Source organism: Schistocerca cancellata, chromosome 7 (genome assembly GCF_023864275.1).
Source record: "Schistocerca cancellata isolate TAMUIC-IGC-003103 chromosome 7, iqSchCanc2.1, whole genome shotgun sequence".
Taxonomy (NCBI): domain Eukaryota; kingdom Metazoa; phylum Arthropoda; class Insecta; order Orthoptera; family Acrididae; genus Schistocerca; species Schistocerca cancellata.
Genome location: NC_064632.1, coordinates 175,996,760 through 176,013,000, shown reverse-complemented (window position 1 = coordinate 176,013,000; position 16,241 = coordinate 175,996,760). Strand labels below are relative to the sequence as shown.

At 36.9% G+C, this 16,241-nt stretch overlaps 1 protein-coding gene across 1 annotated transcript in view; it reads right to left on the bottom strand.

Annotated features, from left to right (window-relative positions):
• Positions 1-16,241, bottom strand: part of LOC126092027 (helicase MOV-10-like) — a 375,996-nt gene that overhangs the window by 63,314 nt on the left and 296,441 nt on the right. Inside the window, exon 14 of the mRNA XM_049907422.1 lies at positions 1,719-1,841. Coding sequence (XP_049763379.1) covers positions 1,719-1,841 — 123 coding nt within the window. The remainder of the gene's footprint in view (positions 1-1,718; positions 1,842-16,241) is intronic.

Genomic DNA, 16,241 nt, shown 5'->3' with positions numbered 1-16,241 from the left:
CATAACAGAAAACCTTCTTGTATTTTCCCTTGACAAGCAGAGTATGTTCAAAGTACAAAGACATTGATTGATACACTCATTGTACGCACAGTGAGATTAACTTTTCAATATGTGCAACAGATTTAATCAGTGACAGAATGGGCTAGCAAAAACAGACATTCTGCAGAGCTCGGGAGCATCTGACGGTCCAGTGATCAGGATTCTTCAGATATAAGAAAATGTGGGAGAGTTCTATCATTCACTGCAATCAGATAGACTGTTTCCAATGGCACTGATTGCTCATTGCATTTGACAGAGAACCTGGAATGCTATGCCCCCTCAGGGACTGAGTACCAAAGTGACACTGGGAAGATCACTTTTACTTACTGCTTATAACACTACATTCATGAAACTTGGGGTAAGCAGTGAAAGAAATCGTACTGGTTGATCATACTTATCACGGTTTGTGTGTAATGTGGGCAAGTCAAGTAAATGTAATGCAAAGTGTAGACATTTGTGTGATGTGAGGCAAATAATAAGCATCAAACTCATGAAATGTTGTCATCTGATAGCTATCTTTACAGATCTGATCTCCCTTTTCATATGATTTCTGGTCCTTTGGCAGTCATACACTATTCTGTAGATGTGGAGTAACACATTGTCTGTGTATAGTTCCTGTGCCAGACCATAATGGATCTGGCAAAACTGTGTGGGTTGCTGCCTACTACCAGAGGACCTACAGCACCAAGACTCTGCAGTATCTCACCCCCCCCCCCCCCTCCCCCCTGCCTGTCATTGGTGCCACTGCCATCACACGCCAATTGTCAATTTTATCTCCTTGGCGGGAACACTGTACAGGAGAACAAACAGAAGAGGAGCTATTCCTCATATTATACACAAGAGCTTTGTTTGCCAGAGAATGACAAACTGATGACAGTGTTCGCTACTTCACGGGAGCCATTAGGCCTTCTTAGTACAGACAGTCTGATGAAAAAATGTAATGTGCTTGCAGTGATAAGAGGAAAACTGATTTATTTATTTGGAAGAGGTCAGTATTGTGAAGACAGCAATATTTTTTTTATTGACCCTCGGTAGTTCTAGAGGGAACTGTCACAATCTCTTCAGTGAGAGCAACAAATTTTATTGTAGCAAATTCACAGTCATTAAGTCATCACGAACCCTCACAGCCATCAGATGCAAACTAAGAACCCATCCAACTATGCTTCATTCTGTCAGCAAGGGAGAGCACTGGCTTGTGACATTACAGAGAGAAAATGATTATTTCAGTCTATGAACATAAACTGAATTGTGTTCCGCAAAAGCAAAAAACAATCAAATGTCACCACAAGTAGTATGCTGTTTCACTGTTAATCAGTGATCTATGCATAAGGTCAATTACCCTTTGGCTTGAGTTGCAAAAAATGTGTCTATAGCTGAAAACACACCCACATATCATGAATCAGATAACAGACAATAAGTACAGTCTCACACTGTATGTAATGCCATTGGCTCAGAAATGGTGGTAATACTTTTATTATGAAACTGTAACCTCCTTTTTTAAACAACAAGTAAATCATCAAGTTTGGTGCCTACAGCATGTCGTGAGAAATTGATTGTTATTTTCCAGGGAATTTTATCCATATGACTGCAACAACAGCTTGCACACCAAATGAAGTTCTTATACTAACAGAAAGTACCAATCTAACAACCAAAGATACAAAAAACACAGAGATACATACCTGCCACAGAAGACAAGAGTGATGACCACAATGCGATATTTGCATAATTCTTCGCGGCTGGGAAAGTAATACATTCCTTCAGATCTATTACTGTAATCGTAAATATCTGCAGGAACTGAATCCCTGGAAACAGAACAAAATTAGAGTGAGTTTTGTTTATTAGTACAACCTTCAAGACAATTTTACATTTGAGTGGCAACATTCTGAGATGACAATTTAAACATTTAGGAACTACAATGATAATTTCGTTTGTTGATAGCACAATGCATTTCAAGAATTTATTCCATTTTCAAGTGCTGTGTAGTTTCTGTAGATACCAAATATGTGATGCAAACGTGTGAAAGTGTGTGTGTGTGTGTGTGTGTGTGTGTGTGTGTGTGTGTGTGTGTGTGTGTGTCTGGAGAGCGCATGTCATTCAATATGTACTGTAATGCTGAGTAATAAAAACAAGCTCAATCTGGATAATTCCAGTGCAACTACAGAGAGACCAGTCTCTATGAATAAGTATCACTGCACTAGACCCACCACATCTGTATCCTATTTACTCATTATTTATAATCAATCATTTTAGGAATGAAATATATGTCGCTAAATGTTCATGGGATTGCCTTACGAGTAACTGAAAGAGATGGCTGACGTGCTGTAAAAAGAAGAAGAAGAAGAAGAAGAAGAAGAAGAAGGTCTGTAGGAAGCTGCTGAACCACTACCAGCAAGCTGATCTCTTTCAATGAAATTTCTCAAAATTTAAGGACACGAAAGGAAAAGATGTGTTACAAAAAGTTACTAATACAGTAAATAAAACAAACAGAGAGCCTCTCACTCTTCAATTCCTAGACTCTCATAGAGGAAGTGCAATAACAGGAATGTCAAGTAACTGAAAGAACTTCAAATTATGGCTCAAGAGTCACAAGAAAAATGACAGATCAAAATAAAACTATAGAGTTAAATAACATGTACTGTCTAACATACAAGTACCTGGACTTCCTTACACAGGCATAAGCAAGAAAATACGACTTTACAATGACTAGACAAAAAAAGTCAAACAGAACACACCACAGAAAGAAATCAGTTATGATGATGTCGTGTTTCTTCCATCCACGTAAGTCTTCAAAGTAACCACAACACACCCTTGACCTCAATATATATATATATATATATATATATATATATATATATATATATATATATATAATAGGGAAACATTCCACGTGGGAAAAATATATTTAAAAAGAAAGATGATGAGACTTACCAAACAAAAGCGCTGGCAGGTCGATAGACACACAAACAAACACAAACATACACACAAAATCTAGCTTTCGCAACCAACGGTTGCCTCGTCAGGAAAGAGGGAAGGAGAAGGAAAGACCCTCTTTCCTGACGAGGCAACCGTTGGTTGCGAAAGCTAGATTTTGTGTGTATGTTTGTGTTTGTTTGTGTGTCTATCGACCTGCCAGCGCTTTTGTTTGGTAAGTCTCATCATCTTTCTTTTTATATATATATATATATATATATATATATATATATATATATATATATATATATATATATATATTGTGTGTGTGTGTGTGTGTGGGGGGGGGGGGGGGGGGGGGGAAGGGGGGAGGAACCTATATCTGCACGCAGAATGCGATTTTCACTCTGAAGCGGAGTGTGCGCTGATATGAAACTTCCTGGCAGATTAAAACTGTGTGCCCGACCGAGACTTGAACTCGGGACCTTTGCCTTTTGCGGGCAAGTGCACTTGCCCTCGAAAGCCAAAGGTCCCGAGTTCGAGTCTCGGTCGGGTACACAGTTTTAATCTGCCAGGAAGTTTTATATCTGCATGGTTAGCTGGGCGAAATTTGGAAAATTCAGATTTCTAGTATTATGTGATAAAAAAATTTCTCAAAAAGACTCTTGCATCAGAATATATAGTCCTGCTCCAAGTCCAAAGTCAAAGACGAGGATGAGAAGTCAGCTAGAAAATAACTTAAAACTTCTTCTTTTGGACTATCAAGTAGTGCCCTGTGCTTAAGAATAGGTTGGCCATATGTAAGGAGACAGCACATTCTGTCCTAGTATTTCCCATTCAAACAGCCACAGCACTTCATTTCCCCAATTTCTCACTTGAATTGATACTCAGCAGCATGATACCTTGTTCCACTTGAGCAAAACCACTGTATCAAATTACTGTGTAACAAACAGCTATTTTTTAATCAAATTTTGACCACCTGAAAAAATGTTCCTGTTCAAGTACAAAAGGGAGAATATCCTCCTCTTTAAAAGACTGACAGAGAAATGGAGAGAATCTGACTTTAATCCTCATTTTGCCTTTACCACCAGAAACTCCATACATGTCCTTGGGGGCAGTTTGCTTGGGTTTCCACCACTGGACAGGGACACTTTAAAATGTGGGTATAGGGGATGGAACAGTATTGTAGTACAACACGAAGTCTGTTTGCTAACATAACATGGTGCTCAAAGTCTATATTTGTTGTAATAAGCTACTAGTATAAGACAAGAAATTAAGTAATGAGTTAACGTGCATAAATAATTTGCAATATAGCGATGAGTACAACATCAAAGCAACTAAGATTAAATTATTATTATATACAGGTATTACAAAACAATCATGAAAGATCATGGTAGCTCAAGGTATAGGTGTAACACCCAGACCTTGTGTTGCACTTTTGTTGCTCTACAATACTGTGACTTGTACATGGTATTTTAAGAATGCAATAGTTTAGTTGTTAGTTATTCCCTTTTGTCACCTACATACATAACAACATGTAATTTGTTCACTGTTACTGTATTCTTATCACCGAACTTCGATTAATCTTCTGTATGCTTACTCAATGGTGATATTTTCCACACTGTACTTGCCTTATGACTGTTTTGGTAAGTTAGTACAGTATGTAATGGATCTGGGAGATGTGTTATTTTCTACCGGATTTGTCGATACCAAATTGTAAATGTTTTCTTATATTTTTGTCAGAAGTTTTTTTTATTGTAATTTGCCTTATCTTATGTTAATTTACTTATATTTTTGAGAGTGACAGCATATTGATTACTATTAGTAGATGTGACGAAGAATATCAAAGAGACTGGTTACAAGTGGAAGCTTGTGTGTTGTGTAAAATGTCTTTGACGCTGGAGTCGTCTTTGACTGTAGTCAGTCGGCAGTTAACTCTTGGTGTGTGTTGACGGTAGAACAATGTGCAGGCCGCCGTCATAAATAATTTTGAATTATGTTACTATTTTTTTATATAAACTTAGAAGAAACTACATTCGAAGAAATGGTATTTGAAGCACCAAAAATGAGGCAAACACATTGAACCAGGTCATTTCTGCAACCGACAAAACTGCATTGTGGAATCATACTTCCACTAGACAACTGAAGCCAATACCAATATCGCCTTGTAAACATTTAACAGAAAAGGTACTGTCACGAAATATGCCAAATTTAAGTAAATAAAAATAGTGAGCATATTTCAACTTGTGTCTCAGCCGGGATACCACATATCAAACTGGGGACTGTAGCCAGGATATTGTGTTCACTAGATCTTCAACAGTGCTAGAGGAAGAAAATTTTTGTGTGTTAATACCAGTTTTTTCAGAATGTGTGTTAAAGTATTTGTGTTCATCGGGAAGTAAAAGTTTTGGAGAAGAAATGTTTCGGCAAAAAAATGTAGTTCACGACAGAAGAAGAAATTTCAAGAATTTTGGACAACAATCACATGGATGGAAAACGTGGATTTGCAACAGTAGAAGAGTGTTCCAGATAAGTCACGAAACCCTCGTATTTTGTTAAAACAATATTTTTATCTTGTTTTGTATTGTTGTGTATAAATTTTTTTTTCTTCACAATGACTTATGAGATTTTCGAGAGTATTGTGCCTAAAGTAGAAAGTAGTAATTTAATAGACTTCGGAAATCAGGACAGGTCAAATGAAACAGAAAGAACCGATCAATTTGATTTAAAAAGTTTTCTTGTAAATTTCACGAAAGAAATTAAACAATCAGATGACGACAATAAGACTTACTGGGATGAAAAAACTCATAACATTTTGTTACAAGTCCAAGCAGTCAATACCCAAGTGGGTGATCTTTCGAACAGAGTTGGCAGTGTTTAGGAAAAAATTGAATCTGTGGAAGCAAAAGTAAATGAAATTGATGCTAAATTGAGCGATGAAATTAATACTGTAAAAAATGAGTTACTGGTAGATAGGGAAAGAAATTTAATTGATTTTAATGAGATAAAAGGGGAAATTAAAAATTTGGATGAGAACACAAAAGTTTTAGTAAAATATGTACAACAAGAAACTGACAATCGTTTGGTTACTCTAGAAAATAAAGTAGAATGCAATGATTTAGAAAACAAAAAATATGTCAAAGAACTTAGCGAAAAAATTGAAAGTTTTGACAGTGAATTTCAAAGCAAAAATCACAATGTCAACACATGCAATCTTGTATCTAATATTCCAGTGAAGCACTTTTCGGTAGATGGACCCTTACATCCCGTTGATTTTATACAGTATTGTAAGGATTGTTTTTTACCTCACCCACCAGATGATATGAAAATTAAATTTGTGAAAAAATTCTTGGAAGGGGAAGCTTTGACTTGGGCAAACCAGATTGTAACTTTGGGGATGACCTTTTCAGAATTAGAATCAAAATTTCTGGAAAAATTTTGGTATGATCTTAAACAAACTAGAATCAATGTGAATTTTTGAATGGGAGAAACTATAGAGAATCGGATGGGAGCATGAAACAATTTTGCAAAAGTGAACTTCAAAAACTTATTCATTTAACAAAACCTTTGGATGACTTGATCAAAATTGATACCTTAAAGAGAAGATTGCCATCAGCAATGCGGTTGAGTTTAGTTCATTGTCCTGATAGTAGTGTTGAGCAGTTTCTCAATTGTATTGAGAAGTTGGATAGGGTAACAACAAGAACACACAGTGGGTTTACTCGGAAAGGTAATGATCAAAATTGGGGAAATGATAACTTTCAAAAAAATGAACAAAACAATTATCATGGTGTCAGTCAAAATTCAGGGGGATATAACAATTTTCAAAAGAAGGACCATAATTTTTATCCAAAACAAGAACAACATTTTCGCGGAAATAATCAACAAAATAGAGAACACTTTAGGGATCAAAATCACAGAAATTTTGCTAGAGATCAGTACAATAGAAACTACCAACAACCAGGTAATGTTTGGAATAAGAATGGGAACAGAAATGTTGATCAGAGGCATTGGCAGAACCACAATCAGCAGTTCAAGCAGGAACAAGTTGTAATCCAGGAAATAAAAAATGAGTAGACGCCCCCTTGAAGGTCCACAAGGTTGAGGCAGAAGGTGAGCATGATGAAAGGACCAATGGATGTGACTATCATAAACCCAAACATGACAGTTCCAAACCTAAGCTATCACATGAGGTCATTAGTTGTTACTTATTGAAAAAATTTCAAGAGGAAAATAATGATGATATTGATAAAGATAAAATTTTCAGTAACAAGAACATACAGTAGATAAAAGTAATTGTGATTCATTTAATTTGACAGAGTTTTACACTTGGGCAGAAAAGAACAACACTTTGTCAGATGATGTAATTTGTAGTAGTTCAGAGACGTGTGTGAATGAGAGAGAGAATGCATGCTGTGAGAATAAAAATATTGGTGAAAGGGATCTGGTAACTTTAGAAAGGGGAAATTATATTTTGGGGGATAATTTGAATGTGTATGACCGGAATATGTATAATGATAGTGATGTTGATGATAAAGTTGACAATGATGGTAATGGTATTGATGATGATGTTGAGGAAAGGTATTTCATTAGTTTAAATAGGGAGTTGGGTATACACATGGTTGAAAATGGATTAAATAGTGAGAATATTATAGAAATTCCCAGGGATGTTACCAGGATGAATAAGGCTCACAAGCTGGGTGTATGTAAAAATGTGAATTTTGATGTTGTTGGTAAAGAATCTGACACACATGTATAACTTCTAGCCTAAGTGAAACTTTTACAGATACTAATGACACACACACATTTCTTATGAATCTATGGCTGAACAGTGAAACTATTTCTTTTGACAACAACTTTAGAAAGATGCTTATTAATGTATGTGAAACTGTATGTCCTGAGTGGTAAGAAAAGATGAGATATTTTATTTTTGAAAAGCTGAAGGATAAGTACTTCAATAGTATACAATGTGATTTGGATGAAAATTCTTGGCTATTTGAGATAATAGAGAGTACTAATGACAATTTTGTATCTTGTGCATATTTTGTAACTGTGACAAGTAATACATGTAATGATATACCATATGATTCTGATAAGTATAGGTTTGGGGAAATTGAAACTGATTTATTACATGAGGATACAGGTTCTGAGAAAATTGATCAACTTTGCAGTCCTTATATAAAAGTTCAAATTGGGTCATGGATTGGTAAATGTTTAATTGATACAGGAAGTGAGATCTCAGGGATATCTGAAAGGTTAAGCAAGAAATTGAAAGTGGGGAAAGATTTTGTTGAAATGCCAGTTGTTGGGATAAAGATAAAAGGTGCTACTGGGAAGAGCAGTAAATTGGTAAAAGCCAGGCTTTAGTGACATTTTTAATTGAAGGCAAGTTGTTCACACATGGATGTTTTGTAATTCAGGTATTTAATGAGGATTTTCTTTTGGGTATGAATTGGATAGTAAAAGTAAATACAGCATTTGATTGAGTTGGAAGAAAACTTTGGATAGAAACTAGTGAAAGGGAATACATTCAGACAAAATTTGTGAACACACTTAGTGATCAGAGTAATGGAAATTTTGACAGTATCAATTTACTAAAAGAAAATAGATTGGAGAATATTGAAACTCATAGATTTGATACTGATGAAGTTGAATTTGGGAATTTAGTAAATTTGAAAATTTCAGAAACACAAAATTTATTTGGGGAGCAAAAACAACAGCTAGAAAATCTGCTTTGGGAATACAGTGATGTTTTCAGTGACATACCTGGTAGGGTAAAGGGTTATCAGTGTGAGCTTCAGGTAAAACCTCATGAATCATTTTTCATAAAACCATACAGTATTGCAATATCAAAACGACCTGCTGTTGAGAAAGAGCTGAAAAAGATGAAAGGATGTAATATAATAGAAAGGAGTATCAGTGCATATAATAATCCACTAGTAGTAGTTTCGAAAAAAGATGGTGGAGTAAGATTGGTTTTGGACTCTAGACACTTAAACAAAATTTTGTTCAGACAGACAGACCATCCCGAAAATATTGATGAGTTACTCTATAAATTTACAAATATAAAATATATGTCAAGTTTGGATCTAACTTCGGGTTTTCATCAGGTACCACTTTCGGTTAATTCTAGGAAATATACTGCTTTCTTGTACAATGGTAAGAGTTACCAATATTGTGTTGTGCCATTTGGGTTAAATTCTTCTGTTTCCGAATTTATAAGAGCTTTGGATCATGTACTGGGGCAAGAACTTGCATCTAATTTATGTAGATGACATTGTGGTTACAGGGCAAAATTGGGAGGAACATTTTTCGATTTTGAAGTCAGTTTGTGAAAAATTTAGAAAAGGGGGGATGACATTGAAATTAGAGAAATATAAATTTGCAGTTTCTGAATTAAAATTTATGGGTCATGTTGTCACAGACAAGGGAATTTTGGCAGATCTAGAAAAAATTAAAGCAATTTCAGAAATTCCCATTCCTAAGACTAAAAAACAATTAAAGTCGTTCTTTGGGTTATGTGGTTATTACCGAAAACATATAAGTGAACAGAGTCTGAACGCACGATGTTTAAGTCAGTTACTTAAGAAAAACACTGTTTGGGTTTGGGATAAAAGTTGTCAGGAAGAGTTTGATAAAATTAAGCATGAGTTGAGGAAGCAACACTTATTACACAGACCTGATTTTAATTTACCATTTTGTTTGAACACTGATAGCAGTAATTATGGGCTTGGAACAGAGTTATTTCCAGAAAGAGTAGAGAATGGAGTTAAGATACATTGTACCATTGCATTTGCGAGCAGAATGTTGCTCAAGCATGAGAAAAATTATAGTCACAGAGAAGGAACTTTTGGCAATTCATTGGGCTTTTACAAAATTTAGAATTTACCTTATTGGACATAAAACCATAGTATTTTCGGATCACAAAGCTTTGAGTTACTTACAAGAGCGCAAATTATACCACAGTAGATTGACCAGATGGGCAATATTTCTGCAACAGTTTGACTGTGAAATCAAGCACATAAAAGGTTCTGAGAATGTAGTAGCTGATTCACTTTCAAGGTTACCAATTGGGGGAGAAAAGGAGATTTTTGAACAAGAGGAGGAAAAGCAATTTAAAATTAGATACTTGAAAGGGGTGGAAAATGAGAAAGCAATTAGAGCTATGTGTAACAAAATTAGAAAAAAATCAAAATTTGGATCAGAGTTGGAAATTAATCAAAGAATGCCTAGGCAAGAAGGGGCATGAGAAACTTGATAAATTTTACAAATTACATAAGGGGATTTTATTTCGGAGAACAGATGTAGATTCTGATAATTGGAAACTGTGTTGGCCAGAGGCAGATGCTGAAAAGCTGATCATTTACATACATGAAAGTTTTGGTCATTGTGGGATACAGAACTGCATTCAAAAGATACAAGAAAATGTTTATTTTTACAATATTGGAAAGAAGGTAAGAAAAGAATTGGCAACCTGTGACAAATGTCAGAGAGTTAAAGTGAGCAATCAAAGACGTGGTGGAGAGATGCAAAACATTATTCCGGAAAAACCTTTAGATCTTATCGCTGTGGACTTATATGGAATGTTACCAAAGAGTAAAGGTCGTCACTGTTACGTATTTGTTATGGTAGATGTATTTTCAAAATTAATTAAACTATATCCAGTGAAAAAAGCTACTAGCCATGAAATTATAATAAAAATTGAAAGAGATTATTTCGCACAGGTGGGTAAACCAAAAGGTATATTATCAGATAATGGTTCACAGTTCACCTCTAAAATTTGCAAAAAGTTTATTGAAAGATCAAAATTGAAACATATACTTATATCTGTTTATTCTCCGTCCACCAATCCTGCAGAAAGATATATGAGGGAAATTGGGAGACTTTGTAGAACCTATTGTAGCCATAAACATCCAACCTGGTTTGGTTCAAATGGTTCACATGGCTCTGAGCACTATGGGACTCAACTGCTGTGGTCATCAATCCCCTAGAACTCAGAACTAATTAAACCTAACTAACCTAAGGACATCACGCACATCCATGCCCGACGCAGGATTCGAACCTGCGACCGTAGCAGCAGCACGGCTCTGGACTGGAGCGCCTAGAACGGCACAACCACCGCGGCCGGCCAACCTGGTTTGAGCACATTCGAAATTTTGAAGATATTATGAATAGCCTACAACATAGTTCCACAGGATTTTCACCGTATGAGATTATGTTTAATATTAGACCTCCAAATCTTATATCGGAACTTATTGAATTTCCTAATTGTACACCTTTAACTATGCAAGAGAGAGAAGATATTGTCAGGGAAACTATGAGGAAACAAGGGGAAAAGAGGAATAAAAGACATAACAATAGGGTAAAATTAACCACTTTCAAAATTGGGGATCTTGTTCTGGTCAAATCTCATGAAAAATAAAAAATGTTAACTTCAGAAATTAAAAAAAAAACTTTGATATCTATATTGGGCCTTTTGAAGTCATAGAAATCCACACCCTAATGCTTATCGTTTGGTGTACCCTAAGTAAAAGAAATTATTTGGTCTCAGGAATGTTGTCTCTTTGAAACTATATAAACAGAAATCTTAATTTCAAAATTTAAATAACCTATTATCATCTAAAACAAAAGTCCTCCACTGGAATATGCTTGTTAGAACGAAACTACCTGTACAACCAAGTATGTATATTTGCATGTATAAATTAATAATTTGAAGTCACATGTTAATTGAAACTGATGAAAAAACACTGTTGTAAAAAAAAAAATTAAGAGAAAACTTTATTTTTAATTTTTTTACAAAAAAAAGTCTCCCTAGTGAGCATTTCTGAATTTTTCTAATTTTTGGAAGCTAAGTCTTCCCTGTGGGTGAAGGCATGGATGTGAGTACATGCATGCAAAGGTATAAGTTTCAAAACCAATTTTAGATAAAGCCTCCTGATATATGAGCAATTTATTGTTGTTTATACTGATGTTGTGGGGAGCGAAAGTACTCTTCACAAGAATGTGACTTTTAGTAATATTGTAGTAGAGAGGCAAGTGTACATACATAATTGCAAAAAATTTAGATAATACTGATGTATCTTTAGCTGTACTAAAATAAGAAAATCATTAGCAAAAAAAAAAAAAAAAAAAAAAAAAAAAAAAAAAAAAAAAAAAAAAAAAATACAAAAAAACATGAGAAAAAAAATTTAAAAAGAAAATCATAAGCAAAAAAAATATACAAAAAAAGTGTAAAAAAAATAAAAAAATCAGAAGTAATATATATATATATATATATATATATATATATATATATATATATATACTTAAAAACAAAGATGATGTGACTTACCAAATGAAAGTGCTGGCAGGTCGACAGACACACAAACGAACACAAACATACACACAAAATCTAGCTTTCGCAACGAACTGTTGCCTCATCAGGAAAGAGGGAAGGAGAGAAAAAGACGAAAGGATGTGGGTTTTAAGGGAGAGGGTAAGGAGTCATTCCAGTCCCGGGAGCGGAAAGACTTACCTTACAGGGAAAAAAGGACGGGTATACACTCGCACACACACACACACACATATCAATCCACACATATACAGACTTGAAAGCTTGAATTTTGTGTGTGTGTTTGTGTGTCTGTCGACCTGCCAGCACTTTCATTTGGTAAGTCACATCATCTTTGTTTTTAAGTATATTTTTCCTTCGTGGAATGTTTCCTTCTATTATAACTATATATATATATATATATATATATATATATATATATATATATATAAAAACAAAGATGATGTGACTTACCAAATGAAAGTGCTGGCAGGTCGACAGACACACAAACGAACACAAACATACACACAAAATTCAAGCTTTCGCAACAAACTGTTGCCTCATCAGGAAAGAGGGAAGGAGAGGGAAAGACGAAAGGATGTGGGTTTTAAGGGAGAGGGTAAGGAGTCATTCCAGTCCCGGGAGCGGAAAGACTTACCTTAGGGGGGAAAAAAGGACGGGTATACACTCGCGCACACACACACACACACACACACATATATCCATCCACACATATACAGACACAAGCAGACATATTTAAAGACAAAGAGTTTGGGCAGAGATGTCAGTCGAGGCAGAAGTGCAGAGGCAAAGATGTTGTTGAATGACAGGTGAGGTATGAGTGGCGGCAACTTGAAATTAGCGGAGATTGAGCCCTGGTGGATAACGGGAAGAGAGGATATATTGAAGAGCAAGTTCCCATCTCCGGAGTTCGGATAGGTTGGTGTTAGTAGGAAGTATCCAGATAACCCGGACGGTGTAACACTGCGCCAAGATGTGCTGGTCGTGCACCAAGGCATGTTTAGCCACAGGGTGATCCTCATTACCAACAAACACTGTCTGCCTGTGTCCATTCATGCGAATGGACAGTTTGTTGCTGGTCATTCCCACATAGAATGCATCACAGTGTAGGCAAGTCAGTTGGTAGATCACGTGGGTGTTTCACACGTGGCTCTGCCTTTGATTGTGTACACCTTCCGGGTTACAGGACTGGAGTAGGTGGTGGTGGGAGGGTGCATGGGACAGGTTTTACACCGGGGGCGGTTACAAGGGTAGGAGCCAGAGGGTAGGGAAGGTGGTTTGGAGATTTCATAGGGATGAACTAAGAGGTTACGAAGGTTAGGTGGACGGCGGAAAGACACTCTTGGTGGAGTGGGGAGGATTTCATGAAGGATGGATCTCATTTCAGGGCAGGATTTGAGGAAGTCGTATCCCTGCTGGAGAGCCACATTCAGAATCTGATCCAGTCCCGGAAAGTATCCTGTCACAAGTGAGGCACTTTTGTGGTTCTTCTGTGGGAGGTTCTGGGTTTGAGAGGATGAGGAAGTGGCTCTGGTTATTTGCTTCTGTAGCAGGTCGGGAGGGTCTTCGTGGCAAACGAATCTGCTCCAGTCCGGAATCCCTGAAGCATTACACCAACAACCTGACAACAGCTTTCGCATCCCGCAACTACCCTCCCGACCTGGTACAGAAGCAAATAACCAGAGCCACTTCCTCATCCTCTCAAACCCAGAACCTCCCACAGAAAAACCACAAAAGTGCCCCACTTGTGACAGGATACTTTCCGGGACTGGATCAGATTCTGAATGTGGCTCTCCAGCAGGGATACGATTTCCTCAAATCCTGCCCTGAAATGAGATCCATCCTTCATGAAATCCTCCCCACTCCACCAAGAGTGTCTTTCCGCCGTCCACCTAACCTTCGTAACCTCTTAGTTCATCCCTATGAAATCCCCAAACCACCTTCCCTACCCTCTGGCTCCTACCCTTGTAACCGCCCCCGGTGTAAAACCTGTCCCATGCACCCTCCCACCACCACCTACTCCAGTCCTGTAACCCGGAAGGTGTACACAATCAAAGGCAGAGCCACGTGTGAAACACCCACGTGATCTACCAACTGACCTGCCTACACTGTGATGCATTCTATGTGGGAATGACCAGCAACAAACTGTCCATTCACATGAATGGACACAGGCAGACAGTGTTTGTTGGTAATGAGGATCACCCTGTGGCTAAACATGCCTTGGTGCACGACCAGCACATCTTGGCACAGTGTTACACCGTCCGGGTTATCTGGATACTTCCTACTAACACCAACCTATCCGAACTCCGGAGATGGGAACTTGCTCTTCAATATATCCTCTCTTCCCGTTATCCACCAGGCCTCAATCTCCGCTAATTTCAAGTTGCCGCCACTCATACCTCACCTGTCATTCAACAACATCTTTGCCTCTGCACTTCTGCCTCGACTGACATCTCTGCCCAAACTCTGTCTTTAAATATGTCTGCTTGTGTCTGTATATGTGTGGTTGGATATGTGTGTGTGTGTGCGCGCGCGAGTGTATACCCGTCCTTTTTTCCCCCTAAGGTAAGTCTTTCCGCTCCCGGGACTGGAATGACTCCTTACCCTCTCCCTTAAAATCCACATCCTTTCGTCTTTCCCTCTCCTTCCCTCTTTCCTGATGAGGCAACAGTTTGTTGCGAAAGCTTGAATTTTGTGTGTATGTTTGTGTTCGTTTGTGTGTCTGTCGACCTGCCAGCACTTTCATTTGGTAAGTCACATCTTTGTTTTTAGGTATATTTTTCCTACGTGGAATGTTTCCTTCCAAACACTACACTATATATGTCCAGTATCATTTTTACTGTACAATATGTAAGCGTAATGAAATTAACATTAATATGAAATAAAAATTAAATCTTATTCTAGGAAATGAGTTTTACCTTTCTATTATTTTCAATCTGTATGCTGTATTTTAGAATATTTCTCATGTATGTTTTATGCCATGTATATTTGTCATATTAAATAATTTCTTTACTTGAATTTTTGTGTATGAGACTAATGGGGAAGGATCATTGCAACAACAGCCAGTAACAAGTCCACAGATTCAAAGAGTCCAAATTTGGAAGAGGTTATCAGACTGTATCATTAATGTACTAATTGTGTAATACAGATCCATTACTGGGAGTGGTCGGGATTTTGTTGTGTATGTTCATAACAACAAAAGCCCTGGGGAGCAGTTGTAATGGATCTGGGAGATGTGTATTTCCTACTGGATTTGTCGATACCAAATTGTAAATGTTTTCTTATATTTTTGTCAGAAGTTTTTTTTATTTTAATTTGCCTTATCTTATGTTAATTTACTTATATTTTTGAGAGTGACAGCATATTGATTACTATTAGTAGATGTGACGAAGAATATCAAAGAGACTGGTTACAAGTGGAAGCTTGTGTGTTGTGTAAAATGTCTTTGACGCTGGAGTTGTCTTTGACTGTAGTCAGTCGGCAGTTAACTCTTGGTGTGTGTTGACGGTAGAACAATGTGCAGGCCGCCGTCATAAATAATTTTGGTTCAAATGGCTCTGAGCACTATGGGACTTAACATCTATGGTCATCAGTCCCCTAGAACTTAGAACTACTTAAACCTAACTAACCTAAGGACAGCACACAACACCCAGCCATCACGAGGCAGAGAAAATCCCTGACCCCGCCGGGAATCGAACCCAGGAACCCGGGATATATAATTTTGAATTATGTTACTATTTTTTTTATATAAACTTTAAGAAGAAACTACATTAGAAGGAATGGTATTTGAAGCACCAAAAATGAGGCAAACACATTGAACCAGGTCATTTCTGCAACCGACAAAACTGCATTGTGGAATCATACTTCCACTAGACAACTGAAGCCAAGACCAATATCGCCTTGTAAACATTTAACGGAAAAGGTACTGTCACGAAATATGCCAAATTTAAGTAAATAAAAA